General features: G+C 50.7%; 1 protein-coding gene across 1 annotated transcript in view; it reads left to right on the top strand.

Moving 5' to 3' along the window:
• The window catches only part of LOC115598703 (striatin-interacting protein 2-like), a 34,298-nt gene that overhangs the window by 3,787 nt on the left and 5,044 nt on the right, over positions 1-25,467 (top strand). Inside the window, exons 8-18 of the mRNA XM_030455696.1 lie at positions 672-895; positions 2,118-2,183; positions 2,822-2,885; positions 4,297-4,368; positions 4,647-4,721; positions 6,337-6,434; positions 6,961-7,087; positions 12,374-12,474; positions 15,931-15,997; positions 22,502-22,606; positions 25,058-25,262. Coding sequence (XP_030311556.1) covers positions 672-895; positions 2,118-2,183; positions 2,822-2,885; positions 4,297-4,368; positions 4,647-4,721; positions 6,337-6,434; positions 6,961-7,087; positions 12,374-12,474; positions 15,931-15,997; positions 22,502-22,606; positions 25,058-25,262 — 1,204 coding nt within the window. The remainder of the gene's footprint in view (positions 1-671; positions 896-2,117; positions 2,184-2,821; positions 2,886-4,296; positions 4,369-4,646; positions 4,722-6,336; positions 6,435-6,960; positions 7,088-12,373; positions 12,475-15,930; positions 15,998-22,501; positions 22,607-25,057; positions 25,263-25,467) is intronic.

Consider the following 25,467-nt stretch of genomic DNA (forward strand, 5'->3'; position numbering starts at 1 on the left):
CCAGCCCTCCCAGCAGCTCCAGGGCCTCCTCTGCACTGGCTCCAACAGCTCCGTGTCCTTCTGCTGCTGGGGACCCCAGAGCTGGACACAGCTTTACCCCAGGGGGGGCTCCCCAGAGCGGAGCAGAGGGGGACAATCCCCTCCCTGGCCCTGATCACACTGCTGGGGATGCAGCCCAGGACATGGGGGGTTTCTGGGCTGTGAGCACACATTGCTGGCTCAGTTTTTCATCCCCCAGTTTCAGTTCCAGCAGCTCAGCCCCATGATGTGTTTGACCTGGAGGAAGCAGGAGCACATCCTGATCCCATGGCAGAGGCCAGATAAGCACCAAGGAGCAAAGTGCTCCCAGCAAGCTCCTCTTGTGGAGTTGCTGTGCTGAGGTCCAAGGGTGATGATGCTTTTTTTTTTTTTTTGGTGTGGTAGAGGTGCTGTATGGCAGCACCAAAAGTGAAGTTGGGAGATGGGTGACACCTCCTGGAACAGCAAGGTCAGAGGTACAGAGAGGGCTGTTCCTTGTCCTGGCTTTGGTGGCAAGAGCTGGGAAGGAAATCCTCACCTGAGGGACATCTGGAAGCTTGGTCCTTCCAGGATGGAGAGGTCTGGTGCCAGCAGCTGGGTGGGAAGTAAAACCCAGGGCATCACTTGAATTCCTCTTTTCCCTCCTGCTGCAGCCCCTGGTGAAACAAGACAGTTTGGATATCTACAACGAGAGAGACCCCTTCAAGAATGATGAAGGAGGAGCTGATGAAGAGGAGAATGATGATGTGGACAGTGGGATTGAGGGGGAACTGGACCTGATGGAGAGGGACACAATGATCCCCATGATGCCTGCTCAGCACCCAACCATTGACAAGGTGTCCTTCCCCAAAGGGCTCCCCTGGGCCCCCAAAGTCAGGTAAAACCCTCTGGGGTCACTGCTCTGCTCCCCAGCCCTTCCCCTCCTGGGGTTCAGTGCAGGCTGTGGCAAGTTTGGTGGGGACTCCTTTTCTTTTTTTTGTCTTGGTTGGTCCTTTCTGGGCTTCTCTGAGCTCTTCCTCAGGTTTTACAAACCAAGTGTGGCCAAGTTTGATCAGTAACAGTCCCATCATGGACATCCCAGGCTGTGCTGGGAAGGAGCTGGAAGGTTGTGCTGGAGTGAGTGGGAGCTGGCGCAGCTTTCCCAGCTAGAACCAGTGGACCTCAGGCTTAAGGAACTGGTTAAGGATGTTGCCTCTTGCTGGTTGAGTGGGACTTTTGTGTTGCTAGATGAAGCCTTGTTCAGAGACCTTTCTCTGAGATGAAAAGTTGGACAAAAACATCTCAGGATGAAGAAGTTGGGGCTTTCCCTTCCTAAGAGCAGTTCTGCTACACGTGAGATAAGGGAGTGTTAGGAAAAGAAGGTGGAAACTTCTGCCCCTTTCCCTCTGTAATCTATGTGAGGGTTTTGCTGTTGATCCAAATCATGGATTTAATCCATGGGCTTTAAAAAACCTGAGTAAATACATCTTTTTTTTTGACATGGGAGCAGTGAGAGAGTTAAGTGTGTCCCTCCAGGCCCCTCCTTGAAGGGACACAGCAAGAACAGGTTTCCCCCCTGGGTCTCCACACAGACAGTGCCAGGGTGCTCCAAATGAGGGTTATTTTTCTTAGCTGATGCCTGAAAATCCCCTTGGATTTCTTCCTGCCAGTGAGAGCCCTGGCTCCTGGTTCATGTCCTTCTTCTAGGGCTGAGAGCCTGAGCAGTTCTCATGAAAGATGCCCAAGGTGGGACATGATGGAGCAGCTCCTGGAGCAGCATGTGCTCTGCCAGACTGCAGGGCCAACATTTGTTTGCTCAAAGTGAGCAGATGCTGCTGGAAGATGCAAGTGCTGGCAACACAGAAGGTGGAAAAAAAGGTGCTGGTTGCAGAGAACTCATCTCAGATTATTTGCATGCTCCCAGGAAGCTCCACAGCAAACAGAAATTATTTTGGTTCACAGTGAGAGCATTGGTGGCTCTAACCTGGTGCTGTTAAGACCTCTGGAAATCAGTCCTAGAAAGGTTCTTGCTGTCCTTTCTGAGCAGTGCAGGCTGTGATCTGGTGTCTCTCCCATTTTCCAACCTTCTCCTTGTTTTTCTTTCTCTGCTGCTCCATCAGACAGAAGGACATTGAGCATTTCCTGGAAGCCAGCAGGAACAAATTCATCGGATTCACACTGGGCCAGTGAGTGGTGTTACCTGTGCAGCTCCAACAAAATCTGTCCTGGAGCTGCTGAACTGCTGGGAGGTGTCCCCAGGGCTCAGTTTTTCTCTCCTCAACCAACCTGGGGCATCCTGAGGATGATGAGGACCCAGTGCTGGATTTCCCTGGGGCTGCAGCAGGGCTCTCAGTGTTATAAAAACACATCCTAGGAGATGCTGATCTCCAGGGACCTCTTTCTATTAAAAAATCAGACCTAGCTTGGAATAAGTGACCCCCAGCCCAAGCCAGAGGGGTCACTGTGGGAGGGAGTTGGGACAAGGTACCCACAGAACATGACTCAGGTTGTGCCTAAATCAAGCTGTGGGTGCAGAGTCCCCCTGGCCTGGTTCCCTTGTTGGTTTTAGGGGCAGTGCTGAGCTGAAGCTGACACCATGCAGGGACCTGATTTCACCCCAAATCTTCACCCTGAGGTCACCCCTCTCAGGTGCAGCTTTTCTGGGTGCCAGGGCAGCTCCCACCAACTCCTCTCCCATTTCCTGACCCCCTTGGGGATGTGTTCAGTGGATTCATCAGGCTGCAGGCTCTCTTTTATGTGACCTTGCATGGCATGGAAGTGTTCAAGCCAGCTCTTCCTCCTAGCCCTCTCTCATCCCCCACAGAGACACCGAGACCCTGATAGGGCTGCCACGACCCATCCATGAAAGTGTGAAGACACTGAAGCAGGTAAGAAGGGGGCTCCATGCATGGCACCTGCATGAAGCAGCCCAGAAAACCTTGCTGAGCAGCAGTCAGACTTTCTGACCACATCCTGCCACTCCCTGGCACTCAGCAGATGCTCTGAGGTGGGATCAGACCCATGGGCATCTCATGGAAGGGAAAAAAAAACATAAATTGTTGGCCAAAACTTGTAGAGGGGTTGCAGGGCATCAAGTCTCACACCCATATTTGTGGGACAGGAGTTGGAAGGAGTTTGAGACTCCTCAGACAGGGTTTAACACTGCCCTGGCAATTAAACCAAATAACAGATTCTCACTATTAATCCCCCTCCCCTGCCTGATAAAGAAAGGAGAGAGAATAAGGGAGAGAGACTGATGGGTTGGGAACTAAACTACACAGCTTGAATGGAACAGGAATGAGAAATAGGAAAAATGACTCAATCTATACAAATCTACAGGAAAATTGATCCCAGGTTCCTCCCCCCTTTCCCCCAAGAACTCTCCCATCCCCACTGAGGCTGCAGGGCAGCCCTGGGAAAGTCCAGGCTGGAATCCTGGGCTCAGGAGCAGTTGGGAGCTGGAGGCAGGAGCACACAGATTCAGGCTGGGATGGATCAGGAGCAGAGGCAGAGGAAGGGATGGAATCCTCCCAGGATGCTGAAGCAAAGAGGGAGAGGGGAAGAAGGGGAAGCAGGAAGGGGTTTGAGCCTGGGGATCCCTCCAATTTCTCCTGAGGATGAGGTGTATGGGATGGAATCCTCTGTTTGGTCAATTCTGGTCATTTCTCTTGTCTGTTCCTCCCCACAGGAGGGTTTCAGGTGTGACCTCTTGACTCCTTTTCTCCTTTTGGAGGGCCAAATGTTGCTCAGAGCTGAGCAGTGTCCTTGGCTCTGCAGCCCATTCTCCAGCAGTAACTCTAACCATGGAGTGGGATCAGTCCCAGCAGCAGACACTGCCTGAGAAACTTGCTGTGAATTTCAGCAAGTGCAGCTCCTGACAAGAGACTGAGCTGAAAGCAAAAGCACAAGCCAGAAAATCCCCTTTCTCCTGGCCCAAAGCATCAGTTCAGTTTTCTGCTCCTCTACAGTTGGGCTCCACCAGGGCTTGCAGTCAGAGCTCCTTCCCCCTCTCCCTTGGGAAGTTGGTTTGATGCATCCAGGGAAGGTCTGGAAAGCTTTGGAGGGGATGGATATCCCTGGTATGAGGTGTGGGAACTTTGTCCAACCTCTGGGTGAAACACAGAGATGGGTTGGAGCAAGGGGGTCCCTTCTTGTTAGGTGTCAGAGGAAAGGTTCTCCATGGATCTGCTGTGGTCTCTTCACCTCACTGAGATATTCCTGAAATGAGGAAATGTCATCACTGAGGGTTTCATCCTTCGGCTGTGATGTTGCTCTGCCTCTCTCTCTGTGTTTTCCCAGCACAAGTACATTTCCATCTCAGATGTGCAGATAAAGAACGAGGAGGAGCTGGAGAAGTGCCCCATGTCCTTGGTAAGGAGTTGCTGCTCCCCATCACTCCACAGATGGGTGGAAAGTTCCCAAGGTGTCACAGAAACCCACTTGGTCTCTGTAGCCCTTAGGACACACCTTAGATGCTCTTTTTTTGCTAGAATTTCATCTCTTGATCAAATGTAGCAGTGGAGAAAGGCCTGGGGCAGCTATGGCCATCGTTAAGTCCTCAAGCTGGGTTATATGGAGATGACCAACACAGCTCAAGAGGATGGACCTGAAATAATTTTTCCCTTGTTTCTGGTGTTTCTCTGTGCTAGGGGGAAGAGGAAGTCCAAGAAACCCCTTGTGAGGTCCTGTACAGAGCAATGTTGTACAACCTCCCCCAGTACATGGTAAATCTCTGCTTCTTCAAAGTAAAAAAGAGTTTTTGAGTGGGGAATGGGGACAAAGTGGGAGCTGCAGAGCTGGGGGGGTGTTCAGGACTTGGATGGGGATATTTTGTTGGGAATCCAGAGCAGAGTTGGGTGGAAAGTACAGTGGAAGAGGAAGGATTCAGAGGATCAGGTGCAGACATTGATGCAAGATGGGTCAAGATGATGACAAGATGGGTCAGTGGTCAGAAAATAGGATCTGTGTGTGGGGGGGATATGGGCCAAGGGACAAATCCCTCTTCCTGGGAGCATCTGTCCATGCCTGGTCAGATTTGTGGGGGGGGATATGGGCCAAGGAACAAATCCCTCTTCCTGGGAGCATCCTCCTTTATGCCTGGTCAGAAAATAAGATTTGGGGGGGGGGATATGAGCCAAGAAACAAATCCCTCTTCCTGGGAGCATCCTCCTTTATGCCTGGTCAGAAAATAAGATTTGGGGGGGGGGATATGAGCCAAGAAACAAATCCCTCTTCCTGGGAGCATCCCTTCATGCCTGGTCAGAAAATAGGATTTGTGGGGGGGGGGATATGGGCCAAGGAACAAATCCCTCTTCCTGGGCATCCCCCTTCATGTCTGGTCAGAAAATAGGATGTGTATGGGGGGGGATATGGGCCAAGGGACAAATCCCTCTTCCTGGGAGCATCCCCCTTTGTGCCTGGTCAGAAAATAGGATGTGTGTGGGGGGGATATGGGCCAAGGAACAAATCCCTCTTCCTGGGAGCATCCCCCTTCATGCCTGGTCAGAAAATAGGATTTGGGGGGCCAAGGGACAAATCCCCTCTTCCTGGGAGCATCCCACTCAGCTGGTCAGAAAATAGGATTTGTGGGGGGATATGGGCCAAGGAACAAATCCCTCTTCCTGGAGATCCCCACTCCAAGCCTGGTCAGAAAATAGGATTTGAGGGGGAATATGGGCCAAGGAACAAATCCCTCTTCCTGGGGATCCCCCTCCATGCCTGGTCAGAAAATAGGATTTGAGGGGGGATATGAGCCAAGGAACAAATCCCTCTTCCTGGGAGCATCCCCCTTCATGCCTGGTCAGAAAATAGGATGTGGGGGGCCAAGGAACAAATCCCTCTTCCTGGAGATCCCCACTCCAAGCCTGGTCAGAAAATAGGATTTGAGGGGGAATATGGGCCAAGGAACAAATCCCTCTTCCTGGGACCATCCCTTCATGTCTGGTCAGAAAATAGGATGTGTATGGGGGGGGATATGGGCCAAGGGACAAATCCCTCTTCCTGGGAGCATCCCCCTTCGTGCCTGGTCAGAAAATAGGATTTGGGGGGCCAAGGGACAAATCCCTCTTCCTGGGGATCCCCCTTTATGCCTGGTCAGAAAATAAGATTTGGGGGGGGGATATGGGCCAAGGGACAAATCCCTCTTCCTGGGAGCATCCCCCTCCATGCCTGGTCAGAAAATAGGATTTGAGGGGGGGATATGAGCCAAGGAACAAATCCCTCTTCCTGGGAGCATCCCCCTTCATGCCTGGTCAGAAAATAGGATGTGGGGGGGGAATATGGGCCAAGGAACAAATCCCTCTTCCTGGGGATCCCCCTCCATGCCTGTTCTCCCTGCAGATAGCTTTGCTGAAGATTCTCCTTGCTGCAGCTCCCACCTCCAAAGCCAAGACTGATTCCATCAACATCCTGGCTGATGTGCTGCCCGAGGAGATGCCGTGAGTCCCCAGGGCCACCAACCCTCTTGGCTTGGCCAGGAAGTCTTGGACTGGGCAGGAGAGTTGGGATTTGCCAATAGATTTCTCCAGATGGGGGAGATCTCTTTGGAGAGGTGCAAGCTCCTCGTGGTGCTGGAGCAGAGCTGGTTTTTCAGGAGTGTGACGATTCCAGAGGAGTTGGTGGTCACTGATCTCTGCTGGCTTAGTGACACAAACCCTGGAATGATGCTCATGGATATAAATCATAAAGATCCCTGAAGGTATGGTAGGTGTCCCAGAACTGGGAGGTGTCCCACTCTCCCAGAATTGCTGGTGGAGAGCAATCAGCATTTTTTTTTTTTCCCTTTTTTTACTGCACTTTGGTGTCACCAGACAGGAGGGGAGGGAAGTGAGAGCCCTGGAGGGAAGTGAAGATCTCAGTTTCTGTAGAGTTTCTGTAGTCTATATGAATAAAAACTCAACAGTTCCTTGGTCCTTGCCTCAGTACCCACCCTGCTGTTGGTTTTTTTTTTCCCCTCCAACCCAGCATCACTGTTCTTCAGAGCATGAAGCTGGGGATGGATGTGAACAGACACAAAGAGATCATTGTGAAGAGCATCTCAGCTTTGCTGCTCCTGCTCCTCAAGCACTTCAAGCTGAACCACATCTACCAGGTGAGCAGAGAGAAGGGGCTGAGCTGGAGCTGATGGTCCTGATAGATCCAATCCTAAAAGATCTTTCCTGGGAGGTTTTTCCCTGAGGAGCTGCAGGTCAGCAGCTCCAGGTGAGGATTTGTATAGGGATGCTCAGGCAGGGATAACCTGGCTGCCATGCACCTCCTGCCTGTGTTCTGTTGTTTCCACTCACATGGAAAATCTTTCCAGACTTCTGGAAAAATTCATGCTGGAGCTGATCAGGTTCAAATTCAGGAGATTTGCCCCAGCAGAGATGGGAAGGGAGTAGGGGAAGCCCCTCTTTTGCTCTGTTTCATGTCTGGTGACCAGAAATAGTGCTGGGTAGGACCTCAGGAGCTCAACTGATCCAATCCTCTGTCCCTTAGCAGGATCAAGTTCTGGCAGTTCCAGTTTCAGCAGAACCTGGAGGTCTGGGTCCTGGCTGCAATGGGGTTTTTGTTTCATTTGCATGGCACCAATTGAACTTGGCCTTCATCAGGGCTTTCCTTGATTAAAAAAAATACCAAACACTGATTTGAGCTGTAGCCTGGGCCCAGTTCTCCATCTGTTCTACAAGTCAAACAATTAGGGCTTCCTATTTTTCTTTTCCTTTTAAAGGCTTCAGCATGGCACAAATCCACCTGTGTTATGAAGCCCACTGCTATTTATCTGACAATAAATACAAATCCATATGCAGGACAGGATAAATGAAACAAGCCCCCATGGTTTTGCAATCCTACATCTGTTTCCTCCATATCCCTTCACTCATTTTTCTTCTTTCACCCCCAAAACAGCTCCTCTCATCCCTCCCCCCGTGGCAGGGGGACCCTTGCAGTCTGCTGCTAAGTCTGGAGGCAGCTGTGTGGTTTCATTCTGCTTTTGTGTCTGATTTTTGGGTGAGCACTCATCATTTCCCTTGCTGCTGAAGCTGCTCTCATCCCAAAAACCTCTGTGAGGGCTGAGCGGGTGGTTGTAGCATCCATGGAGGGCAGGGGGGGATGTGGCTGGTCCAGGCTCTGCTGGGGCTCTCTCTGTGCTCCTGGGATGCTGCATTGGAGGCAACAACTCCACAGACCTGCACAGCTCATGGTTGGGTTTCTCTCTGAAAATAATTTGATGGTGACAGCCCTGAAGAGAAGGATTTGGGGGTAGGGGTGTCCCAGAAGCTCCAGGTGAGTTCTCAGTGTGTGCTTACAGCCCAGAAACCAAGCAGGTCCTGGGCTGCATCAAAAGCAGCAGAGACAGAAAGTCAAGGGAGGGGATTCTCCCCCTCTGCTCTGCTCTGCTGAGACCCCACCTGGAGCTCTGTGTCCAGTTGTGGAGTCCCCAACATCAGAAGGACACAGAGCTCCTGGAAGGTGTCCAGAGCAGAGCCACTCAAATGCTCAGAGGGCTGAGCACCTCCCTGGGAAGCCAGGCTGAGGGCTTGGGGTTGTTCAGCCTGGAGAAGAGGAGGCTCCCAGGTGAGCTTAGAGCAACCTTCCAATATCTGAAGGGGCTCCAAGAAAGCTGGGGGAGGGCTTTGGACACGGGGGGGGTAGGGAGAGGAGAAGGGAAATGGGTTAAAACTTGGAGAGAAAGGGGAGATTGAGGTTGGAGATGGGGAGGAAATTCTTGAATTTGAGGGTGGGGAGAGCCTGGCCCAGGTTGTCCAAGGAAGTTGTGGCTGCCCCATCCCTGGCAGTGTCTCAGGTCAGGTTGGATGGGGCTTGGAGCACCCTGGGCTGGTGGGAGGTGTCCCTGGGCATGGCAGGGAGTTGGGACTGGATGAGCTTTGAGGTCCCTTCCAACCAATCCATGGTTCTATTTCGTTGGGAGGGAGGGAGAAATTGTTTGGGGTGAGGGTGCTGAGCTTTAGAACCAGGTTGCCCAGGAAAAGAGTCTCTGCCCCATCCCTGGCAGTGTTCAAAGCCAGGTTGGATGGGGCTTGGAGCAATCTGGGAGGGAGGTGTCCCTGCCCATGGCAGGGGGGTTGGAATGAGCTGAGCTTTCAGTTCTCTTCCAAGCCAACCCATTCCAGGATTCTATTTCTTGGGAAGGGAGGGAGGGAGAAATTCTTTGGGGTGAGGGTGCTGAGCCCCTGGGTGCCCAGGTTGTCCAAGGAAGTTGTGGCTGCCCCATCCCTGGCAGTGTCTCAGGTCAGGTTGGATGGGGCTTGGAGCCCCCTGGGCTGGTGGGAGGTGTCCCTGCCCATGCAGGGGGTTGGCACTGGATGAGCTTTGAGGTCCCTTCCAACCCAAACCATTCCATGATTCCATCCTTCAGATTTGGATCATTTGGAGTGAATACCAGGACAGTTTAATGGCTCAGTGCCTAAAATGCTTTGGAAACACAAAAAGTGAAGGCCTGGCTTGTGCAAACTCCCACCTTGGAGACCCAAGCTGCCAATGTCTTTTCCAACCCAAACCATTCCATGATTCTGCAATTCTACTCATTTTCCTTGGTTCCATCCTTTGTAACCCCCTCATTGCTGTGTTTCCAAGCAGTTTCCAAGCAGCTTGGATCCCAGTTAGCAGGGCTGCTGGTTACTCATGCACTACTAACAGCTGGTAGTGATGGTGTAGTGAGAGTCACCAGCTTGTACCAGGCTGTCCCAAACAGCTTGTCCCAAACTTTCTGTGCTCTCACATGTGGGATGTTGATGGGAGGTTGGGATGAGGTGGGAGAGGGTGAGGTGGGATAAGATGTGGCTGCTCTTTGGGTCTCTTTCCTTAGAGGATTGGTTTGGGGTTATTACACAGCTGTGCATACCCAGAGTATTTCTGTTTAGGGGGGGAGGGAAATAAAAAGCATGTGTGAAGGAAAAGGTCCTTTTCTTCAGTCAAAATTTGAAAAGGGTTTAGAGGAGGAGAAGGATCTGGGGGTCCTGACAGACACAAAGTTATCCAGGAGCCAGCAGTGAGCCCTTCCTGCCAGGATACCAAGGGAATCCTGGGCTGTATAAAGAAGAGGGTGGCCAGAAGGTGGATGGAAGGAATTCTCCTCCTCTGCTCTGCCCTGGTGAGGCCACAGCTGGAACCTTGCATCCAGTTTGGTGCTCCCCAGTTCAAGAGAGACTGGGATTTACTGGAGAGAGTCCAGAGGAGGGTCCCTTCCAAGCTTAGCTATCCTATGGTTCTATGATATTGTTCTCAGAGTACTACCAGGCCATGAAAGGATGTCCCAGTGCTGAGAAATCTACCCTGACTATTTAAAATACAACCAAATTCAGTATAGAAAGTAATTATTCATCCAGGGACATCTCCAGCTATTCCCTAATTCACTAGGGAAGATGTTTTCTGAGCTCTCAAGTCTTGTACCTTCAATGCTCCTACCAAACATCAAGTCTCAAAGGAGGGAAGTTCAGAGCAACTTTTCTTTCTTTGCACAAAATCTGATATTGCCTTTTTTTAATTATTATTTTTGTTCTACAATGGATCAGCACCCATTGGTCTTGGCAGTGGCATGGTGCACCAAGTGCTTCTCAGGAGAGGATGATCTTTGCACTCATGTCTTGGGGTCAAGAGAGTGGTGCTGAACGGGGCTGCATCCAGTTGGCAGCTGGTCACTAGTGGTGTCCCCCAGGGATCAGTGTTGGGCCCAGTGCTGTTCAGTATCTTCATTGATGATTTAGATGAGGGGATTGAGTCCATCATCAGCAAATTCACAGATGACACCAAGCTGGGGGGAGTGTGGATCAGCTGGAAGGCAGGAGGGCTCTGCAGAGGGACCTGGACAGACTGGAGAGTTGGGCTGATCCCAACGGGATGAGGTTCAACATTCCAAGGGCCGGGTCCTGCACTTTGGCCACAACAACCCCATGGGGAGCTCCAGGCTGGGCACAGAGTGGCAGAAAGGGACCTGGGAGTCTGGATTGCCAGGAAGGTGACCATGAGCCAGCAGTGTGCCCAGGTGGCCAAGAAGGCCAATGGCATCCTGGGCTGGCTCAGGAACAGCGTGGCCAGCAGGTCCAGGGAAAGGATTCTGCCCCTGTGCTCAGCCCTGGGGAGGCCACAGCTTGAGTCCTGTGTCCAGTTCTGGGCCCCTCAGTTTAAGAAGGATGTAGAGGTCCTGGAACAGGTCCAAAGGAGGGCAACCAGGCTGGTGAAGGGACTCGAGCACAGGCCCTATGAGGAGAGGCTGAGAGAGCTGGGGCTGTTCAGCCTGAAGAAGAGGAGGCTCAGGGGAGACCTCATTGCTGTCTACAACTCCCTGAAAGGAGGCTGTAGCGAGGTGGAACTGGACTCTTTTCACAGACGACCTTCAACAAGACAAGAGGACACAGTCTTAAGTTGTGCCAGGGGAGGTTTAGGTTAGATATTAGAAAGAATTTCTTCACGGAGAGGGTGATCAGGCTATGGAATGGACTGCCCGGTGAGGTGGGAGATTCTCCGTCCCTGGAGACATTTAAAAAAAGACTGGATGTGGCACTCAGTGCCATGGTCTAGCAACTGCTCCGGTGGGTCAAGGGTTGGACTAGATGATCTCTGAGGTCCCTTCCAACCCGGCTAATTCTATGATTCTATGATTCTATGAAATACTGGAGTCCAGAGGAGGGTGAAAAAGATATTTGGGGGATTGGAGCATCTCCCTGCTGAGGAAAGGCTGAGAGAGCTGGGACTCTTCAGCCTGGAGAAGAGAAGGCTGAGGGGAGCCCTTGTTCATGTCCCCAAGTACCTAAAGGGTGGGTGCAAGGAGGATGGAGCCAAACTCTTCTCAGGAGTTCCCAGGGACAGGATGAGGGGCACCAGGCACAAGCTGGGCCATGGGAAGTTCCTTTTAAACCTCCTTTGCTGGGAGGGTGCCCAGGCTGCCCAGGGAGGTTTTGGAGTCCCCTTCTCTGGAGATATTCAACCCCCCCCTGGATGCAGGGCTGGGTAATGTGCCCTGGATGATGATGCTTGGACTGGGTGATCTCTGGAGGTCCCTTCCAGCTCTGATTCTGTGAATTATTGTATTTTCTCCTGTACTAGCTAAACCTCCTCCTTCCCTCTTCCCTCTTTTGCCATAGATTTTTACCTTAAAGCTTCACTGCAGTGGTTATGTGCAGCTATTCCTAAATTACTGTAAAATAAATAAAGTAAATAAAGTTTTGTGTCCCCACTCTATGGGAAATAATTTTCCAGTTGCTGGGAGTTGCTGGGTGGGATGCAAGCCCTGTACAGCAGAGTTCTGCAAGGGAAAGATGGGCTGCAAGGTGTCTAGAGCAAACCATGAAGACTGCTTTGCTTTCTGGCTGGGAATGGGTTTCCATTCCCAGGTGCTGCTCCCACCTCCCCCTGACCCCTTTTCCCTTCTCTTCCTCAGTTTGAGTACGTGTCCCAACATTTGGTGTTTGCCAACTGCATCCCACTGATCCTGAAGTTCTTCAACCAGAACATCCTGTCTTATATCACTGCCAAAAACAGGTACAGCCACTTCTGGGCAAGAGAAAGATGATGGGGCAGGGAGGTTTTGTGCATGGAGAACCTTTCCAGCTGCTGGGTTTCCATCTCTGCTCCCTGGCACAGGTTTGGGGGCACAGGAATCCTCAGTGGGGGAGCAAATCCCTTCTGCTTAATAAGGAGAACAGGTTTGGGGGTTCCCAGGGGTTCCTATTCACTACTAAAATACCCAGAGACATCTCCCATCTGACTGTAGAGTTTTTTCATCTTTATGTGGAGCACAGTCCAGAGCCAAAGCCTCAAAAAGCCTTGATGGAGCAGAGCCTTCTAGGGTTTTTTCCCCACTTTTTATGGCTGTAATTCAGCTTTCCTGACTTCTCTGGGTTTTGCAGAGTTGCCAGTGCTTTCACTTCTGATTTAAGAAAGAGGCACCGGCCCCATTTGGAGTTTGGGCAGGGGCTGGCTGGATCAGCACAAGGCGGTGGATGTGGTTTACCTGGATTTCAGCAAAGCCTTTGACACCGTCCCCCATAGCATTCTCCTGAAAAAGCTGTCAGCCCACAGCTTGGACAGGAGCACCCTGTGCTGGGTTAGGAACTGGCTGGAACGGGCCCAGAGAGTGGTGCTGAACGGGGCTGCATCAAAATGGCAGCTGTGATGTCCCCCAGGGATCAGTGTTGGGCCCAGTGCTGTTCAATATCTTTAGTGATGATTTAGATGAGGGGATTGAGTCCATCATCAGCAAATTCACAGATGACACCAAGCTGGGAGGAAGTGTGGATCAGCTGGAAGGCAGGAGGGCTCTGCAGAGGGACCTGGACAGACTGGAGAGTTGGGCTGATCCCAACGGGATGAGGTTCAACAAGGCCAAGTGCCGGGTCCTGCACTTTGGCCACAACAACCCCATGAGGAGCTCCAGGCTGGGCACAGAGTGGCAGAAAGGGACCTGGGAGTCTGGATTGCCAGGAAGCTGAAGAGGAGCCAGCAGTGTGCCCAGGTGGCCAAGAAGGCCAATGGCATCCTGGGCTGGATCAGAAACAGCATCACCAGCAGGTCCAGGGAGGTGATTCTGCCCCTGTACTCAGCGCTGGTTAGGCCACACCTCGAGTACTGTGTCCAGTTCTGGGCCCCTCAGTTTAAGAAGGATGTAGAGGTCCTGGAGCAGGTCCAAAGGAGGGCAACTGGGCTGGTGAAGGGACTGGAGCACAGGCCCTATGAGGAGAGGCTGAGAGAGCTGGGGGTGTTCAGCCTGAAGAAGAGGAGGCTCAGGGGAGACCTCATTGCTGTCTACAACTACCTGAAAGGAGGCTGTAGCGAGGTGGGAACTGGACTCTTCTCACAGAAGACCTTCAACAAGACAAGAGGACACAGTCTTAAGTTGTGCCAGGGGAGGTTTAGGTTAGATATTAGAAAGAATTTCTTCACGGAGAGGGTGATCAGGCTATGGAATGGACTGCCCGGTGAGGTGGTAGATTCTCCGTCCCTGGAGACATTTAAAACAAGACTGGATGTGGCACTCAGTGCCATGGTCTAGCAACTGCTCCGGTGGGTCAAGGGTTGGACTAGATGATCTCTGAGGTCCCTTCCAACCCGGCTAATTCTAAGAACTGAAATAGCACAGTTCTGGGCTGGGTAGGATTTCCTCATTTGGAGGAGAGGGACACAAAAGCTGCTGCTCTTGGAATGGTGCAAAAATCCTTTTCCTTGCTGTTTGATGCTCTTTTGGTTGCTTTTGAGCCATGTGTGTAGGCTGCTTTGTCTCCTGTATGTTATGGCTCTGTATGTGTGGGAAGGCACGGATGGAAAAATAGAAAATAATGTTTTAATGCTCTTGCTGATAAAGATTTATCCACTTTTGGTCCTGTGCTTTAAAGGCACCTAAGTAAGGAGGAAAGCTGAGCTCTCTCTGGAGCACTGAGCTCTCTCTTCTGCTTTCTGCTGGAGTTTCACAGGCAGGATAGAGACCTGTGAGAAGAGGTGAGGTTTGCAGCTGGATGCTCTGATCCTGCCCAGCCCAGAACAGCAGCAAAAAGTGTCAGGCACTGCCTTACAAAAAGATTGCAAGATTTGGTTAAGTTCAGGTTTATGGATCCCTATTCAGTGATGCCACAAGAGGGAGGATCAGAAGGATGGTGCTGCTGGTCCTGAGCTGGCTCCCTCTGAGCTCTCCTGCACTTCCAGTTTTGGGATTAAAATGGATGTGAGACAGTGAGAAGCATCTGTCCTTGGGGTCTGACAAGCCCTTCTTGGGCACACAGGTTAAACAAAACCTGTTCTAGGGGATCTGCCAACCTTGGGGTCTTCATCAAGGGGTCTTACCCCTGACTCAGGGATTGTCACAGCTCAGTGTTCAGTTGCTGGACTGAAAACCACAAAACAGCAAACAAAGACTCAGCTGTGTGGCAGTGCAAGGGCTTCACTTTACAGCTGGGCATGTCTCAGTGTGTCTGTATGTACACATACATTTTATCCATGTTTTTTTCTATTTTCTTGCCTACTTTCATAAGGGCAATAACCCTGGAGGACTTGGAAAGACCTGACTGCCCTCATTGTGCATTTTCTTGCTGGTGATCAGATGTCTCCATTTTAACCTAAGATATATTTTATTGGGTTTTGTGTTTTTTTCCTTTTTTTTTTTAATGTAACTAATCTGTCATGTCTAAATGCATCCAAATCCTTCGAGTCCTTTATTAATGCTCTCAGGATGTGCTTTGGAGCCAAGAGGAATGGATGCTGGGCTCCACTCAGATGAGAGGTGAGGCTGGGAGCCCATTTGGATCCCATCTCTGCAGTCAGGAAGGCAGGAGAGAGGCAAAGCCACTCAGTATCAGCTGCTGGAGCCAGGATTCCAACCCAGCCCAACTCCTTCTGCCTCTGCAGCTCAAGCCCCAGGCACAGGAGAGGAAGAGGTGGCAGAGTGCTGGGTGTTATCACAGAGATCATCTTAAAACTGCATCCAGTTTTGGGCCCTGCTGTACAAAAAGGATGTGGACAGGGTGGAGAGGGTCCAGAGAAGAGCCAGGAGGATGATCAGAGGACTGGAGCACCTGGAATATGAGGAGACAGCTGGAAAACTGCATCTGTTGAGCCTGGAGAAGAGAAGGCTCAGGGCAGACCTAATTCTGATGTTCCAGTACTCCAAGGGGGCTCCAAAGGAGATGGAGACTCCCTATGGACAAGGAACCCCATGGACAAGGGGCAATGGGCACAAGTTGCTCCTGGGGAGATTCCAACTGGACACAAAAAGGAAATTTTTCCCTCTGAGGACAGTCAGACATTGGAATGGTCTCCCAGGGTGGATTCCCCCACTTTGGGAAGTTTGAAGTCTCAGCTCAGTGGGTGCTGGGACATCTCAGCTCAATAAGATGAGAAGGGTTGGAGCAGCTGATCCTGGAGGTCCCTTCCCAGCTGGAATTCTGTGGTTCTGTGATTCATATTCACCTGGTTCTTACTGAGTCTCTTCTGTCCTTTCTTCCCCAGCATTTCCATCCTGGATTATCCCCATTGTACAGTCTGTGATTTGCCTGAGCTCACAGCAGAAAGCTTGGTAAGCAGCCCAGAAAGGGTCCTTGTAACCAGTAGTGCTGGATGCAAGAGGGTGAGAAAAGATATTTATTTTCCTTATAATTTTTTTTTCTGTCTTCCTTTGCTGCACCTCTAAGCTTTCCAAAATTAGATTTATTTTTTTTTCCTCCCTCCAGACTTGAAAATTCCTCCTGTTTCTATTCTGACTGAGGTGTTGTGCATCCCATGACAATAACTGGGTTTGGAGGTGTCCCTTTCACCTTTCCAAATGAGAGAAGCTGCTTTTAAAAGGGATTTACCCAGAGCCCATTGCCTCCCAGGCTGGAATTGCTCTGAGCACTTGCATTTTGTAAGCTGGCAGTGGATAAAGGAATGAACCCAATTCCCTAGGGAAAGCAGAGAGCAGGAAGGGCTGTGGGAATATATGGAGTACAGAGGAGACATTCCTGCTGAAAAAACTACAGTAATTCAAATGCAGAGTTGGAGCTGGACAGGGTGCAGAACAAGGGGAAGCTTTGGGATTAAGAGAGAAAGGAGAAAAGAGGGAAGGGAGGGACCCTAAATGATGCTGGAATCATTAGGAAGGAGGCTGAGCAAGAGTAGTCAAGGCAAGGGTGTTGCTTGGCTGCTAAAATCTCAACTCTGTTTTGCTCTCTGTAGTTATGTAAAGGTTAAAAGCATCAAAGTGAAGGATTTTCCATAGTTTCTACAAACCAAAGTTGCTCAGAAACCCCCCCAAGGCAGCAGTCAGCCAGGAAATCCAAACTGGTTTTATCTCATCTGTAGCATTTCTGATGTTCTGCTGGGCTGCAGATTCCTCCAGTCAGTTGATTAGTCCAGATGATCAAATTTATATAAAAACTTGCTGTGGGGGGTGGGATTTAACCCTGTGGGGGTCAGGGTTTAACACTGTCCTGGCAATTAATCCCAATAACAGATGCTGTCTATTAATGCCCCTCCCTGATGAGAGAGAATAAGGGAGAGAGACTGATGGGTTGGGAACTAAACTACACAGCTTGAATGGAACAGGAATGAGAAATAGGAAAAATGACTAAATCTATACAAATCTACAGCAAAATTGATCCCAGGTTCCTCCCCCCCTTCCCCCAAGAACTCTCCCATCCCCACTGAGGCTGCAGGGCAGCCCTGGGAAAGTCCAGGCTGGAATCCTGGGCTCAGGAGCAGTTGGGAGCTGGAGGCAGGAACACACAGATTCAGGCTGGGATGGATCAGGAGCAGAGGCAGAGGAAGGGATGGAATCCTCCCAGGATGCTGAAGCAAAGAGGGAGAGGGGAAGAAGGGGAAGCAGGAAGGGCTTTGAGCCTGGGGATCCCTCCAATTTCTCCTGAGGATGAGGTGTATGGGATGGAATCCTCTGTTTGGTCAATTCTGGTCATTTCTCTTGTCTGTTCCTCCCCACAGGAGGGTTTCAGGTGGGACCTCTTGACTCCTTTTCTCCTTTTGGAGGGCCAAATGTTGCTCAGAGCTGAGCAGTGTCCTTGGCTCTGCAGCCCATTCTCCAGCAGTAACTCTAACCATGGAGTGGGATCAGTCCCAGCAGCAGCCACTGCCTGAGAAACTTGCTGTGAATTTCAGCAAGTGCAGCTCCTGACAAGAGACTGAGCTGAAAGCAAAAGCACAAGACAGAAAATCCCCTTTATCCTGGCCCAAAACAGGACAGATTATCACACTTTGCCAGTGTGGAGGCTCAGTCCTCCACTGCTGTTTTTCTGCCAGGGATTTTTGGCTCCTTTTGGGAGCCTGCTCAGGGTGACAGCTCCTGGACATCACCTCCATCCTTACCAACAAGATCAATCTTTTTTTTTTTTTTTTTGTGGGTCCATGAGCTCCTTGCCAAGGTCTCATGTCCTGGCCAGGCTCCCAGCATCTCCTGGCCCAATGGGGACATGGAGTGACAAATTGCTGAGGGCTCCTGCTAATCCTTAGGGTCATCTCAAGCTTTATGGGTTTAGAAGACAGAACGTCCAGGTCTGGAGTTCTCAGCACAGGAATGACCTGGACCTGCTGGAGGAGGCCTCAAACATTGATCAAAGGATAATTTGCTGTGAGGATAAGCTGAGAGTTGGGGTTGTTCAGCCTGGAGAAGGCTCCAGGGAGACTGCACTGTGGCTTTTTGGTGTTTAAAGGTTTATAAAAAAGATGGGGTCAAACTTTTTGGCAGGGAATGTAGTGCCAGGACAAGGGGTGATGGCTTTAAACTAAAAGAGGGAAGATTTAAGTAGGTATAAGGAAGATATTTTTTATGATGAGGGTTGTGAGACCCTGGCCCTGCTGTGGCTGCCCCATCCCTGGAGGCATTCAGGGTCAGGTTGGATGGGGCTTGGAGCATCCTGGCTTAGTGGAAGGTGTCCTTGCTCACTGGAGGATAGATAATATTTAAGATTTCTTCCAAACCATTCTATGATTCTGTTATTCTAACTTTTTTTTGATGCCTCATCACTTCCCTCCAGTAGACACAGGTGTCAGCCTCACAGGAGACTGATTTAATTAGAGAATATGGAGAAATCAATCAGAATTTGACCATGAGCATTCATCTTTGGGAAGGTGCTTGGGAATGTAAGGATTTAAGAGGCATTAAAGATGCTCTGGTGTGGCAGAGACACGTTTGTGTGTGGCTTTGTGTTTCTTCAGCCACTATTCTGTCTCTTAGTTAGCTTTTAGTTTTTAATACTCCACTGCACTGATTTCATCATCCCAGCCATAAGATATTTCTCAGCAGATGTAGCAGATGTTCATGTTTTTGGTGGGTTAAACACAAGATTGGGTTTGGTTCACACCCCTGGAAAACCAGACCAGTTTCAGTAGTGCCATTCCCAGAGGAGGGACCTTCTGGCTGTGGGGTCCTGTCCTGGGAGCTGCTGGCCTCACGTGGTGTAAATCTGTCCTGTTGCACCCATCTTGTTGTTCCTCATCACTGGTCCTCATCCCCTCTCTCATCTCCTGGGGCTGTTGCTTCCCTCCAGTGCTCTGGGTTTGGGGAGGGGGCTGGAGAGGACCCTGCTGCACAGGTTGTGGTGCTGTGAGGAGGATGAAGGGGATAAAGGGGGGGGTAAAAGGCAGATGAAAGCCTGGTTATCCTCTTCCCTCCTTCCCCAACTCTGATGGAAAGGCTGTGACTTACCTGGAGTGACAGAGCCATCAGCAGCTTGGTGATAAAAACCAACCCAGGTGCTGGGAGGGATGGGGGTTGGCTCATTCTGCTCGGGGCTTTTGGGGATAAAAACACTTGGTGCAGGGAAAAACTTGGACAGAGCACTGGTAGGAGACTGCTTCTTGGGAAAGGGAACCTGGGTGACATCCCAGTGACCTCCCGGTGACATCCTGTGCACAGCAGCCTCCTGCTGGCACAAAGATGAATTTGCTCAGTTTGGGTTTTACCAAATTCCAGAATTAATAGATCTAAAATAAATAAAATAAATCTTCCTGGTTGGGGTGATGTGTGCTATAGCATTTTACCAGCTTATTACAACGATGGGTTTGGTGCTTGCTTTTAAGGCATTTTGCTGGTGGCATTTTTTTGGGGGTGAATCTGATTTGTAGCAGGAGGAGCCTTTCTTGCTCCTGAGGCTCAACGAGCTGCTGGCCTCTCCATTGCCTCACACCAGAGTGAGCTTCTCTCTGTGGGTGTGTGTCCCACCTTTATTACCCCCTGGTAATAGGGTGCCTGCCCTAACCAGGCACAGGTGGACTCTCACCCACTCTTTGGCAACTCGAGGCACCTGGTTTATCTTGTTTCTCTACATTTCCCCCCCCCCCCTTTTTTTTTTTTCTTACCCCAGTTTGCCCTAGCTTACAAACATTTTAACACTGATTACAGGATACAACCATTTTAACACTGATTATAGGATACACTTATAGCTTACGGGATTTAACCCTAGCTTCTCACACTGCTGCAGCCCAGGCAAACCCTTCAATGTCAGCCCAGGCACTTTTTCACAAAGTCTCTGCCTTTCCGACTTGAGTTGTTCTTCTCCCTCCTGTATCTGCTCTTCTCTTGGCTTCCCTCTGCTCAGAGGTTTCCAAAGAGCTTGCTGGTTCCTCATGGGTTTCTGCTTCCTCATGGGATTACAGGATTTAACCCTTCCTCATGGGATTCCATACCATGGGATTCCATCCTCCTGGCTTCCCTCTGCTCAGGGGTTTCCAAAGACCTTGCTGGTTCCTCATGGGATTACAGGTTTTAACCCTTCCTCATGGGATTCCATCCCCCTGGCTTCCCTCTGCTCAGGGGTTTCCAAAGAGAGAATCCTCATCTTTGGTTTCCAAAGAGCTTGCTGGTTCCTCATGGGTTTCTGGTTCCTCATGGGATTCCATACACGGGTTTTAACCCTTCCTCGTGGGATTCCATCCTCCTGGCTTCCCTCTGCTCAGGGGTTTCCAAAGAGAGAATCCTTATCTTGGCTTCCCTCTGCTCAGGGGTTTCCAATCCAAAGAGCTTGCTGGTCATACCTTTCAGGGAGAGTGTTAGCCCAGGCACTTTTCCAAATCAGGGAGAATGTTCCTGTTGCCAGCTCCTCACACTGCTGCTTCTTTAGACGTCTGTTTGTTGCCCACATTCTCCACCAAATGTAGCCAGGAGGAGCCTTTCTTGCTCCTGAGGCTCAACGAGCTGCTGACCTCTCCATTGCCTCCCACCAGAGTGAGCTGAGCTCTGTGGGTGTGTGTCCCACCTTTATTGGCCCCCTGGTAATAGAGGGCTTGTCCTAACCAGGCACAGGTGGACTCTCACCCACTCTTTGGCAACTCGAGGCACCTGGTTTATCTTGGTTCTCTGCACTGATTTCCAAACTGGATTAAACATGGACAGGAAGGGCTCCCTGGAGTCATCCCCAAACCCTCCTCCTGAGGATGCCCAGCTCAGATTTTGCTGTTAAGGCTGAAGCTTTCCTTAAGTGCATTATTAAATGAACCAGCACTTGGTTTCCCTCTCATCCCCCAAACAGGTTTTTTTGTGGGACAATTCTGCTGTGCTGAGCAAATCCCTGGAGTGGTGGAATTACTGCTCCAATGTGCCAGGGGGGAGATTTCTGCTCAGGGTGCTTACACTGAGCTCATACTTAAAATAATTTATTAGCTGCACTTAAGCTGGAGGGGATCTTTGTTAGAGAGGAGCCTTGTCCTCCTGCTATAAATGCTGCTGTGTATCAACCTGTGTGGGGGGGTGATTTCCTTTTATTTCCTATTATTGCCTTTTATTTGCCTGTGATCAGTCCTCTAAGCATTTAGGGTATTTTAAAAATTAATTTATATAATTAACAACCCTCTTGTTTTCTAAGCTGTGCTGATCACTGGGCTATAATTTGATCTCTGCCTGTGAACAACAAATAGAAATCTGCCACACTGGGTAATTCCCATGCTGGAAAGATGGGATTTATCTTTGTTCTTACTCTAAACTTAACTGCAAATTAAAACACTGTTTATATCTGAGTCTTTGAGGAGAGTTTTCCACCAAATCTGTTGGCTTGATGACAACCCAAGCAAGGAGGTGGCTCCACTGCTCAATCTCCATGGGAAATCAGACTTGTGCAGACAGGGAAAATAAAGATTTTCTGCACAAAGAAACCTCAGGGAGGATGCTGCTGGATGCTGCAAATTTGCAGATGACACCAAGATGGGGGGAGTGTGGATCAGCTGGAAGGCAGGAGGGCTCTGCAGAGGGACCTGGACAGGTTGGAGAGTTGGGATGATCCCAACGGGATGAGGTTCAACATTCCAAGTGCCGGGTCCTGCACTTTGGCCACAACAACCCCATGGGGAGCTCCAGGCTGGGGATAGAGTGGCAGAAAGGGACCTGGGAGTCTGGATTGCCAGGAAGCTGAAGAGGAGCCAGCAGTGTGCCCAGGTGGCCAAGAAGGCCAATGGCATCCTGGGCTGGCTCAGGAACAGCGTGGCCAGCAGGTCCAGGGAAGGGATTCTGCCCCTGTACTCAGCTCTGGGGAGGCCACAGCTTGAGTCCTGTGTCCAGTTCTGGGCCCCTCAGCTCAGGCAGGAGATTGAGGTGCTGGAGCAGGTCCAAAGGAGGCAACTGGGCTGGGGAAGGGACTGGAGCACAGATCCTCTGAGGAGAGGCTGAGGGAGCTGGGGGTGTTGAGGCTGGAGAAGAGGAGGCTCAGGGGAGACCTCATCACTCTCTGCAACTCCCTGAAAGGAGGTTGGAGCCAGGGGGGGGTTGGGCTCTTTTCCGAGGGCAACTCTCAGCAAGACAAGAGGGCAGGGTCTCAAGTTGTGCCAGGGGAGGTTTAGGTTGGAGATGAGAAAGAATTTCTTTCTGGAGAGGGTGATCAGGCATTGGAATGGGCTGCCCAGGGAAGTAGTGGATTCTCCGTGTCTGGAGATCTTTCCAAAGAGCCTGGATGTGGCACTGAGTGCCATGGGCTGGGAACTGCAGTGGGAGTGGATCAAGGGTTGGACTTGATGATCTCTGAGGTCCCTTCCAACCCAGCCCATTCCATGATTCTATGATTCTGTGCTGTCGGGGTTAAGCTTTTCCTTCTCTGCTCTGCAGGAAGCTGGAGACACCAACCAATTCTGCTGGAGAAATTTGTTCTCCTGCATTAACTTGCTGAGGATCCTCAACAAGCTGACCAAGTGGAAACACTCCAGGACCATGGTAGGTGATGTCCCAGCTCTCTGAGATGTGCCATGGGCTGCCAGAGTTGTACCTGGAGTGTGTCCCTGGCTCTGTGCTGCATGGTTTCAGCACAGCCTCCTGGCTGGGAGGTTTCTCTTGCTGTGCTGCAGCTTCTGCTTCTTCATAATTTGGCATTTTTCTTTTGCAGATTGAGCCTTAAGTGAAGGAATGCTTCTCCTTCTCCAAATAATACTTATTATTTGATAAATAATATTATAATATTATTACTTATATTAACTTATTATTTAATTAACTTAATATATACTTAAATAATATTACTTATTATAATTACTTATTTCTGTGACTTTCTAGCCCCCTGCAGCAAGTTTTGGTTATGTTCAACACTCTTGTTCTACCTTCTTGGGGTGTTTGACTTGAGCATCTGTGCTGGGAAGAAAGAGTGAGAGGCCTGGGGCTGTTGAGGCTGGAGAAGAGAAGGCTGAGAGGGGATGTGCTGAATGTCCATCAGTAGCTGAGGGGTGGGGGGCAAGAGGAAGGGGCCAATCTCTTTTTGGGGGTGGCCAGGGAGAGGCCAAGGAAGACTGGGTTGAAGGGAGAAGAGAGGAAGTTGCAGCTCAGCATGAGGAGAAAGTTGTTGAAGGTGAGGCTGAGGGAGCCCTGGCCCAGGCTGCCCAGAGAGGTTGTGGAGTCTCCTTCTCTGGAGCCTTTCCAAACCCCCCTGGCTGTGTTCCTGTGTGGGCTGCCCTGGGGGATCCTGCTGGGGCAGGGGGGTTGCACTGGGGCATCTCCAGAGCTCCCTTCCCACCTCTGACAGAGCTCCCTTCCCTGTGGTTCTGGACCTAACAAAGCTGACAGGTGATGTTTGCAGGTGGAAAGAAATTTCATTTTTCTCTGAAATCAGTTTACTCATTGCAGGGTAAAAACCCCAGGTAGCTCTGGAGGACTGGGAAGCACAATTCTTTTTGGGTGGGTTTGTTGCAAGCAAACCAATACTTGTTGCTCATTGCATCAACTTCCCAGGGCAGCTTTCAAGCTGTGGGCTCTGCCCTGGCAAGACCAGAGCTGGAATCCTGGCTCCAGTTTGGGGCTCCTCAGTTGAGGAGAGACTGGGATCTACTGGAGAGGGGCCAAGGGAGAGGTGGGAGGGTGAGGAAGGGACTTGAGCATCTGTGCTGGGAAGAAAGAGTGAGAGGCCTGGGGCTGTTGAGGCTGGAGAAGAGAAGGCTGAGAGGGGATGTGCTGAATGTCCATCAGTAGCTGAGGGGTGGGGGGCAAGAGGAAGGGGCCAATCTCTTTTTGGGGGTGGGCAGGGAGAGGCCAAGGAAGACTGGGTTGAAGGGAGAAGAGAGGAAGTTGCAGCTCAGCATGAGGAGAAAGTTGTTGAGGGTGAGGCTGTGGGAGCCCCAAATGGTTCCCCAGATGGTTGGAACAGCAGCAGCTGAAGGACCTGAAGACATTTAGTGCTGAAGGTCTGGGTTGGGATCTGGGATGTTGCTGCCCCACAGCCTGCAGGCTCCCAGTGATGTCCTCGTGGTGTAAAACATGGTGGTGACCATAAAAATCACCATGAGAGGAGCTACAAACCACAGGGGTTGACACAGAATCATTAAGGTTGGGAAAGACCTCTTAAGGTCATCAACTCCCAACCCAACCCCACCACTAAACCATGTCCCAAAGTGCCACTTGGTTTTGCTGAGCCCTAACTGGGGGGTTTCCTTTGGCTTGAAGTGCTGCAAAAGCTCCAAGCCTTTTGCCTGCTGGGCCTTGTCCTTCTGATCCGAGGGACCAACTTCATGGGTGGATAGCCTAAGGAAATCCTACAATCCACCAAAGTGCTTTCACATGGGGCCTGTCTCAGGGTGTGAAGTGTATCAGAATGTGGGGTGTATCAGAATGAGAAGGGGGGGTTCGTTACACTCCTGTTGCTCATTTGTAAATGAAGACCCAGCTGATGCTAATTAGATGATGTGTTCATTTTCTGCATGGTTGTTTAATGCTTTCTCAGTTCTATAAGTGCTGCAAACACCTCCAGGGATGGGTATTTCAGGGAAGCAAAAAATGTTGAGGGTTGGAAGGGAGCTCTGGAGATGCCCCAGTCCAACAGGATGTGTTCCCTGGGGGATCCAGCTGGGAAATACCTCCAGGGATGGGGATTTCATGGAACCAAACAATGTGAAGGGTTGGAAGGGAGCTCTGGAGATCCCCCAGTCCAACAGGATGTGTTCCCTGGGGGATCCAGCTGGGAAATACCTCCAGGGATGGGGATTTCAGGGAAGGAAAAAAATGTGAAGGGTTGGAAGGGAGCTCTGGAGATCCCCCAGTCCAACAGGATGTGTTCCCTGGGGGATCCAGCTGGGACAGGGGGGTTGGAGTGGATGATTCCCCAGTGTCAGTGCCCAAAGCTGCTCAGACAGCACCCCTGGGGTGTTCCTGCCCAGGCTGAGTTGATTGGTGTTGGTTTCCTGGCAGATGTTGGTGGTCTTTAAGTCAGCCCCGATACTGAAACGAGCTCTGAAGGTGAAGCAGGCCATGATGCAGCTCTATGTCCTCAAACTGCTGAAAATCCAGACCAAGTACCTGGGGCGGCAGTGGAGGAAAAGCAACATGAAAACCATGTCTGCCATTTACCAGAAGGTTCGGCACCGCATGAACGACGACTGGGCCTATGGGAATGGTGAGTACTGGGAATGTCACCTGGGAAGGGACCTCCAGGATCAGCTGCTCCAACCCTTCTCATGTTATTGTTGAGCTGAGATGTTCCAGCACCCACTGAGCTGAGACTTCAAACTTCCCAAAGTGGGGGAATCCACCCTGGGAGACCATTCCAATGTCTGACTGTCCTCAGAGGGAGAATTTTTATTTTTGTGTCCAATTGGAAT

Source organism: Calypte anna, chromosome 1 (assembly GCF_003957555.1).
Source record: "Calypte anna isolate BGI_N300 chromosome 1, bCalAnn1_v1.p, whole genome shotgun sequence".
NCBI classification, from domain to species: Eukaryota; Metazoa; Chordata; class Aves; order Apodiformes; family Trochilidae; genus Calypte; species Calypte anna.